This window comes from Mercenaria mercenaria, chromosome 5 (genome assembly GCF_021730395.1).
Source record: "Mercenaria mercenaria strain notata chromosome 5, MADL_Memer_1, whole genome shotgun sequence".
Lineage (NCBI taxonomy): Eukaryota > Metazoa > Mollusca > Bivalvia > Venerida > Veneridae > Mercenaria > Mercenaria mercenaria.
The window spans coordinates 64,023,490-64,032,461 of record NC_069365.1 but is presented as its reverse complement, the minus strand read 5'-3'; the positions used below and the strand labels follow the sequence as shown (position 1 = coordinate 64,032,461).

At 36.1% G+C, this 8,972-nt stretch overlaps 2 protein-coding genes across 2 annotated transcripts; both read left to right on the top strand.

The window, feature by feature from the left end:
* Nucleotides 1–440: 440 nt before the first annotated feature.
* LOC123559082 (variant-silencing SET domain-containing protein-like) lies at nucleotides 441–7,736 on the top strand. Its single transcript, XM_053544886.1, has 2 exons — nucleotides 441–516; nucleotides 6,433–7,736. The coding sequence occupies exon 2, from the start codon at nucleotides 6,434–6,436 to the stop codon at nucleotides 7,337–7,339; it is 906 nt and encodes a 301-aa protein (XP_053400861.1). The 5' UTR covers nucleotides 441–516; nucleotide 6,433; the 3' UTR covers nucleotides 7,340–7,736.
* Nucleotides 5,699–6,355, top strand: LOC128557349 (uncharacterized). Its single transcript, XM_053544648.1, has one exon. It carries the CDS (start codon nucleotides 5,699–5,701, stop codon nucleotides 6,353–6,355), a length of 657 nt encoding a protein of 218 aa, XP_053400623.1.
* Nucleotides 7,737–8,972: the final 1,236 nt, after the last annotated feature.

The following is an 8,972-nucleotide window of genomic DNA, read 5'->3' as shown; positions in this document are numbered from 1 at the left end:
CGCGTTGTTGTCGTCACAAAAGCAGACCATAATTTAAGACAATTTCCGAGAAGTCGACCAAAACTGGCATGCGTTATGGCCCCTATCGTGTTCCTGAAGAGTTTTCCAGTCCGGTGTCATCCTTGGTGCATCGGTCTGCTGCCTGTTCCTATACCCGGGTACCCGTCAAGAGCCGCAAGAGCGCACCAGCCAAAACGGTGATTCCAAACCGGTGAACTTGGTTAAAATCAAAATAAAAGCAGGTTAAAAACAATGCTCTCGACATCGATATCCAAGTGTAGAAGTCAGGTGTCCAACTTATCAAGTCCTCAGGGCGTGGCGTGGCTCAGCACATGCACGATCGACGACATCTACGTTGTACACAGCGACAGGATGCATTCCGGTTGATTGTTGTGTAACGGTAGAATCAGAATAGTGTGAGTTACTCCCCTTTGTTTTACAAACGCCATTTATAGGTCAGTAGTAAACAAATTAACGTTATCTTTGATAGCTGATAATCGTCTTCTTACACCTAAAGTAAGTATGCCATTTATCTAAATCAATCAAACTGTGATTAAACTTTTACCTTAGAGATGTAATTTTGATCCATGTAAATCATTTGTTGAAAGTATCGCTATGAAATACGTTTCATGTACGTTTAGTTACTGGGCGCTTGATTGATGTTTTAGGTAGGGAGCGTTCAATAGAATCAGAAATAATTGATCAGCCAATGAAATTTAAGTCATGCATGAATGATCCGCTCAGCTGCCATAAATACAGAGATTCGCCATATTTTGATCAGATCGTTGCAGAATTTCGACAGTCAGACCATTGGAAGATACTGGGACTTTGAAGTTGACTGGGCGTTAATAAACCTCCATCATCTCTAGAAAGCTAGCTTTCAGAGATATGGTAACATATTAGTGTTAACAAACCAGGTCGCAGTTGTGTTGAAATAGATATAAGTATTATAAGGCTGAAGACATTGTATCTACAAATAGCTGGAACTTTGTTATATATCCTTACCAGTAACATATCTCATTAGTCTAACTGACGCCTCGCGTCGTAGCTATTGGGATAGTTGTTGGACTATAGGAAAGTATCGGGTTGCAGTTAAAGGTAGATACATCAGATTTTTCTTTATGATCAAAGTGTTAAAATAAGCTGAAAGCTTAAGTTATAAGAAAACTCAAGCTACCGTTGATATAGTTTTGTGTTTGTTTTATATGATATAACAGATAGTTTAAGCTGATTATTTTTGAAACACCTAATCATTTACGAATCATTTGTACAGAATCAATAGGCAGGAAGCCATAAGAAAAATTCATATATACATTTATATGTAAAGCTGTATAAAGCAACCTTTCAAATAATATACCGCTCGGGAACGTTACAAAATTGGTGGCAGCGGTGGGATAAGATAGATAAAATCACCATTATCTTCGACTCACGACTCTATATTGAGATATGCAATGGCTGAAAGGATGAGCTATCATTGTTGCATGAGCAATTTAGAGAATTGCAGCGACAGAATGAAGCTCTTAAGTTGCAGAACGAAATATCATTGTTAGAAAGACAGATTGATTCTATGCAGATGTCATTGCAACACCAACCTCCAGACTTGAAAGTCTGTGAGGAAAATCAAGCACCTCTATCCTCAACACCTAAAATTATGAAGAGAAAATTGGCAACACTACTTGATGAGAGACGACGTAGGATTCTCCCTCCAACACCTGTATTAAATACAGCTTTGAAAGATGTTAAGACAGAGATATTCAAAACACCAGAAGATAGAAATATTAAATATGCATCACCATCAATCTTCAATACAAATATGAGTCCCCGAGACAAATTCGTTACATTTCGAGATCGAAAGCCTAAGCAGCCATCTGCGCAAAGAACGACTACAACGGGAAATGTAACTACAGAAAATCAATGCCAGACAGAAAAAATAAATGGTGAATATGGCTCAACATCGAAAAGAACTGTGATGATGAAGCCAGCTACATATGATGGGGCTAACTCTTGGATATATTATAAAGCACATTTTCAGGCATGTTCAGAGATAAATAAATGGACAGAAAAAGAAAAGGGACTTTATTTATCAGTTTCGCTTAGAGGCCAAGCACAAGGCATTTGTGGCAACTTGACAAACAAAACATCAAATTATGAGGAGCTGGTATCCGCCCTACAGGAGAGATTTTCGCCACCCAATCAAACAGAGTTATATAGAGCTCAATTACGGGAACGTAGGCAAAAAGCTACAGAGTCTTTATCAGAAATGGGACAGGACATAAGGAGATTGACAAATTTAGCATATCCGTCAGCGCCGTCGGATGTAAGGGAAACTTTAGCCAAAGAACAATTCATAGATTCTCTAGTAAGCTCAGATATGAGACTCAGAATTAAACAGGCTCGCCCAACTAGCTTAGATGATGCAGTAAGGCACGCTGTTTAGCTTGAGGCATTTAACCGAGCTGAGCGGAAAACAAGCGAATCACAAGGCTACATGAGGACAGTAAATGCTGATGAACATAGCAGTTCAAAGAAGCACGATTACGAGTTACAGTCTTAAAAGAAATCCTTTGAAAAAATTAAGAAAACTCTATCGATGCTACAACGTTCAAATACTTCACAAAATAACTTTGCACGGAAAACGAGATGATACACGCTCATATCAGAGTGATAAAACTTATTCAAGAACATTCAAAAATCGCATGAATGACAGATCTAAGAAAGATACTACAAGACAAGGTGTAATTTATCATGAATGTGGGCAAAGTGGACATTGGAAATATAACTGCCCAAATCCTGGTAATAAATCTAAAACAAATTTAAAGTTTTTGAAAAAGCACAATGTTAAATCTTCAAGTAACGTAGGCTCTGGGTTATATGTTGAAGCAAAAATAATGGCTTCAAAGCCAACTGTTTAATTGATACGGGAGCTACCCTTTCTGTAATATCGTCCAGTTTTCTAGACAATATTTTTTGTACGGTTGATTTAGAAAATTTTGAAAAAAGACATAGTAACTGCCTCTGGGTCACCGTTAGAAATCAAGGGAAAAACAAAGGTAAATATTGAAATTCATGGGGAAACTTCATCAATGCCTGTAGTAGTACCTAAAAAAGAAGGAGATGCTATTCTAGGGTTAGATTTTATGAAAGCCCGAAATATTGTTGCAGACATAGTCAACAACGAGATATCAGTAAATGGAACAATTATAAAGTTAAATTGTTCAGGAACTATCGGTTGCTATGGAGTAGTTGTTGCTGAAAAGGTTGAAATTCCGGCAAGGTCTGAAGTTATCATTCAGGGAAAATCATAGATCCTATAACTGATAAAGACCTATATGTTACGAGACCAAATGAAAATTTTGTGTCTAATAATAAAGGTTTTATAGCAAAGGCTTCAGTCAATGCAAAAAAAAGAGTACCTATAAGAGTTTTGAACCCCTTAGTTGAGAAACAAGTCATATATCCTGACACAAATATATCCACATTAAGTCCTGTTGAGAACGTTAAGTCAGGTAAAAACAAAAGTAAAGAATCTTTTCATATTTCTTCTCACATACAAGACCTTTACGAACGTACTACTGAGGATATGGATAAAACACAAATGCATGAGGTAGCAAAGCATCTGAAGAAATATGCTCACATATTTTCAGAATCAGATAATGATATAGGTAGGACAGGCATCATACGCCATCAAATTCCGACAGGTGATGCCAAACCTATTAAACAGCCATTACGAAGGTTACCACAGCACATGTCAGACGAAGTTTCAATACAAGTAAAATATATGTTAGACAAAGGTATAATACAACCATCTTCTAGCCCATGGTCAAGCGGCGTTGTTATGGTTAAAAAGAAGGACGGTAAACACAGATTTTGTATAGATTACGGAAAGGTCAACGAGGCAACGATGAAAGACGCATTATCCGTTATCAAGAATTGACGAGTCCCTTGATCAGTTAGCAGGTTTTACATGGTTTTCTTGTCTTGATCTTAACGCAGGTTACTGGCAAGTTGAAGTTGAACCAGAAGATAGACCAAAAACTGCTTTCGGAACTAGGAACGGTTTATTCGAGTTTCAGGTCATGCCTTTCGGTCTATGTAATGCTCCTGCAACTTTCGAACGTTTAATAGAAACTGTACTAGCAGGGCTACATTGGCAAATTTGCTTAATTTACTTAGATGACATAATTGTCACAGGCAAATCTTTCGAAGATATGATAAAAAATCTTGACACAGTTTTCCGGAGAAGGCGTAACGACCGACCCGAAGAAAACTGAATGTATCAAAAATTGGCCTGAACCTAAAAATGTCCGAGAAATACGATCCTTTTTAGGTCTTTGTAGTTATTATAGAAAATTCATATTTAGATTTTCTGAGATAGCCAAGCCTTTACATGTACTTACAGAAAAGAATAAACAATTTCAATGGACAGATGCATGTTCAAAAGCATTTTCAACATTAAAAGAAAAGCTTACTAATGCTCCAATTTTAGCACACCCTGACTTTTCAAAACCGTTTATTCTTGATTGTGATGCAAGTGACTTTGCCATCTCAGGAATACTTTCACAAGAAATCAATGGTCATAAACGAGTGGTTGCGTATGCCAGCCGAACTTTATCTATTATTTATCTGTTACACGCAAAGAACTGTTGGCCTTAGTTCATTTTGTCAAATACTTTAGACATTATTTATATGGTTAAACTTTTACAGTAAGAACAGACCATTCCTCTTTGAAATGGCTTATGAAATTTTAAAATCCAGAAGGACAAATAGCTAGATGGTTAGAAATTCTATCATCATACAATATGACTATTAAACACAGACCTGGAAGGCTTCAAAAAATGCAGATGCTGTCAGTAGAATTCCGTGCAGACAATGCGGGAAAAGAGGTCATCCCGAAAAAGAAAGAAACAGACCTTACATTTCACAGTTACATCCAGTAACAGAAAATGAATCAGAGGAATCAAAGTCATTGGCAGAAGCTCGGGAAAATGACAGTGATGTGCAAAAAGTAAAACTTTTGAAAATGATACAGGACTAGATTTTAAAGAGTTAGGTAGTGAAAGTATTACCTAAATCACTGTGGAGTCAATGGAAAAGACTTGAAATCCATGACGGATTGCTGGTAAGAAAGTGGGTTATACTTGATACAGATATAGGTAATTGGCAAGCAATAGTACCAATTAAATTTAGGCGTCAAGTCCTCAAATATTCTCATGACATAAAAGCCTCAGGACATCTGGGAATAAAGAAAACACTAGGCAAAATAAGACAAAGATATTATTGGCCAGGTTTGCAAAATGATGTGAGAAATTATGTATCCGGTTGTGAACCTTGTATGAAAAGGAAAGGGCCATTACAAACAAAGAAGGCACCTATGCAAATTGTAAGATCAGGATACCCAATGGAAAGGATAGCTATTGACATTTTAGGAGAATTACCTCAAACAGAAAAAAGAAATAAGTACATAGTTGTCATTGCAGATTACTTTACGAAGTGGACAGAAAGTTTTGCAATGCCTAATATGGAGGCAGGAACAGTTGCTAAAATAGTAGTCGAATAAGTTATAAGTAGATTTGGCATACCGGACATTATTCATTCAGATCAAGGCAAACAGTTTGAAAGTAAACTTTTTATGGAAATGTGTGACTTATTACAAATTCATAAAACAAGGACAACACCTTACCACCCGCAGTCAAACGGAATGGTTGAAAGATTTAATAAAACAGTTACAACAATGCTTAGCATGTTTGTAAAAGAACACCATCGCGACTGGGATGAATATCTTCAATATGTTATGATGGCATATAGATCAGCCGAACATGAAACTACAGGAATGACTCCCAACTTACTTATGCTTGGTAGAGAAACTTCTGCACCATTAGACATTGCTTTTGAAATGTCCAATAGTATAAAGAAAACTCTGCAATCACAATGGGTACGGGAACTACAAGAAAAATTAGAAGAAGCTCACTCAGTTGTTAGAGAATATACTGGAAACTCGATACGTAGACAGAAAAGATATCATGATAGAAAAGTTTCTTCTGAAAACTTTAAACCTGATGACAATATTTATGTTTATTTTCCAGTCAAAAAGGTAGGATATTCTTCGAAATTCACGTCATTTTGGAAAGGTCTTTATGAAATAATTGAAAAATTTTCTGATGTTTTGTACAAAGTTAACTGTGGTAGGCCTGAATCGCCTCAAATGATTCATGTAAATAGATTGCGAAAGACTAAATCACAGACACTTATGTTCGAAGACACAGATGTAGAAGGTAACACATTAATTTTGAATGATGATAATGCTTTCATTTCAGATCATTCGGATGATTCAGAAACTGAAGCTGCGCCAGAGTAAGAAATAGTTACAAACAGATTTGGAAGAGAAATAAGAAAACATAGATACTTACAAGACTATGTTTCTTCTATTTACAGTATGGCAAAAACAAAGACCATGAAGCGGAAAGAAGAGTCCGAGAATGATAAAAGTGTGCTATGTCGTGTTTGTGGGAACAAAAAGGCAGCTTACGTTCGACTGCACTGTAGAAGAATGCATGCCCTTCAGAAATCTGTCGAAGTAAATAGGAAACAGAAGAGTGTTAAAGAAACAGTAAGTGAAACTGGGGATAAGACACCCCTAGAAACCGTTGTTGTCTTAGAAACATCCAAAGAGACTGATAGTGGAGAAGAGAGTGAGTGGGATATAGATTCAGATATACATATTGAAGAACAGACAGATGATGAAGAGTTGCATCATAGTGGAAATAATGAAGATTCAGATGAGAACAATAATACATTGGATGATAAATGTAGTAATCCACAAAACGATGAAAATCATGACAAAACTAATGATGACAGAGAAAACAAGGAATCTGAATCAGACGACCTTGACAATAGTGATAACACAAATAACACTGATAAGAGGAATGTAAATGACATGAGAACAGGGCGTATGTTCAGGAAACCTACAAATCCAATGTTATGTGCGCCAAAAGGAAAAGACCCTGTAAAGAAAACGCATCTTGATAGTAAAATTACGAACAAGATAGATCAGGACGAAGCTAAAGAAGAGCAGGTAGACGATGAGACAAGTCAGGATGATACAGAAACAAAGACATTTCAGATAGGCATTCATTTTGACAATGAGACTTTTAATAGATCTCTGGAAATAGTTAACGATGGAAATACCGTTATCTCATCAAAATCTGTTGTGAAAGAAGGTTTAAGCATTGGTAATATGACAATTCAGTTGAAAGAATTTATGACACCAGATACTATGAATAGAGCAGAGGATATTGAGTACGTAATAGAAGGAAAAGAGCTGAAGTTAAACATTTCATAAAAATAAATGTAGAGAACATATGATGATATGAAATGCTCCAGCATAACACTATAAAACATTATATAAATAAAACAATATTTGATATATCCAAGTTGTGTATAGGTAATACATCAAGAAAAGTATCTTGAACAAAATTTTGCATATATAACGTATTGTGATATACTTACAGAGAAGTAAAGTAGTTGTTTTTCTTTTTTTATTGATTATTTTATGATAGAACATGCGAGACGCATGTAAACAGAGGCGTGGGTAGTGTAACGGTAGAATCAGAATAGTGTGAGTTACTCCCCTTTGTTTTACAAACGCCATTTATACGTCAGTAGTAAACAAATTAACGTTATCTTTGATAGCTGATAATCGTCTTCTTACACCTAAAGTATGTATGCCATTTATCTAAATCAATCAAAATGGAGATGTAATTTTGATCCATGTAAACCATTTTTGAAAGTATCGCTATGAAAAACGTTTCATGTACGTTTAGTCACTGGGCGCCTGATTGATGTTTTAGGTATGTTCTGAGCGTTCAATAGAATCAGAAATAATTGATCAGCCAATGAAATTTAAGTCATGCATGAATGATCCGCTCAGCTGCCATAAATACAGAGATTCGCCATATTTTGATCAGATCGTTGCAGAATTTCGACAGTCAGACCACTGGATGATACTGGGACTTTGAAGTTGACTGAGCATTAATAAACCTCAATCATCTCTAGAAATCTAGCTTTCAGAGATATGGTAACATATTAGTGTTAAAAACCAGGTAGCAGTTGTGTTGAAATAGATATAAGTATTATAAGGCTGAAGACATTGTATCTACAAATAGCTGGAACTTTGTTATATATCCCTACCAGTTACATATCTCGTTAGTCTAACTGACGCCTCGCGTCATAGCTATTGGGATAGTTGTTGGACTATAGGAAAGTATCGGGTTGCAGTTAAAGGTAGATACATCAGATTTTTCTTTATGATCATAGTGTTAAAATAAGCTGAAAGCTTATGTTATAAAAACTCAAGCTACCGTTGATATAGTTTTGTGTTTTTTTTATATGACATAACAGATAATTTAAGCTGATTATTTTGAAACACCTAATCATTTACGAATCATTTGTACAGAATCAATAGGCAGGAAGCCATAAGAAAAATTCATATATACATTTATATGTAAAGCTGTATAAAGCAACCTTTCAAATAATATACCGCTCGGAACACGTTATAGTTGTTCCCCTTTTACGGCCACACTCCCCGGTTTTAGTCATGTGACGCTTACTAGGTTGACAATATAAAGACAATATACACGACCTAGTTCGCGCCATATGTGCCCTCTCCACGACGTGCACGTACCGGGGAGCTCGGAGAAGGTATCTGATCTTTGTTTGCGGCATATTTTATGTAGTTCAAACTTGACTTAGCTCAGCCAATGAAACACGGCGTCAAAGTCGCCAATCGTCTTTCCATTTAATAGTCACGTGTCCCCATCCCCAATAAGCTCCTCGAGTATAAGTTACCACTTCTGCTAGTTACACATTTTTCTATGGCAAACCGTCTAAATTATATACCTTTTACACAAGAGAGCTATCGCTTTAATATGGAAGCGGATTTATAATTTATTAAAGTCTCATCCACATTTATAATT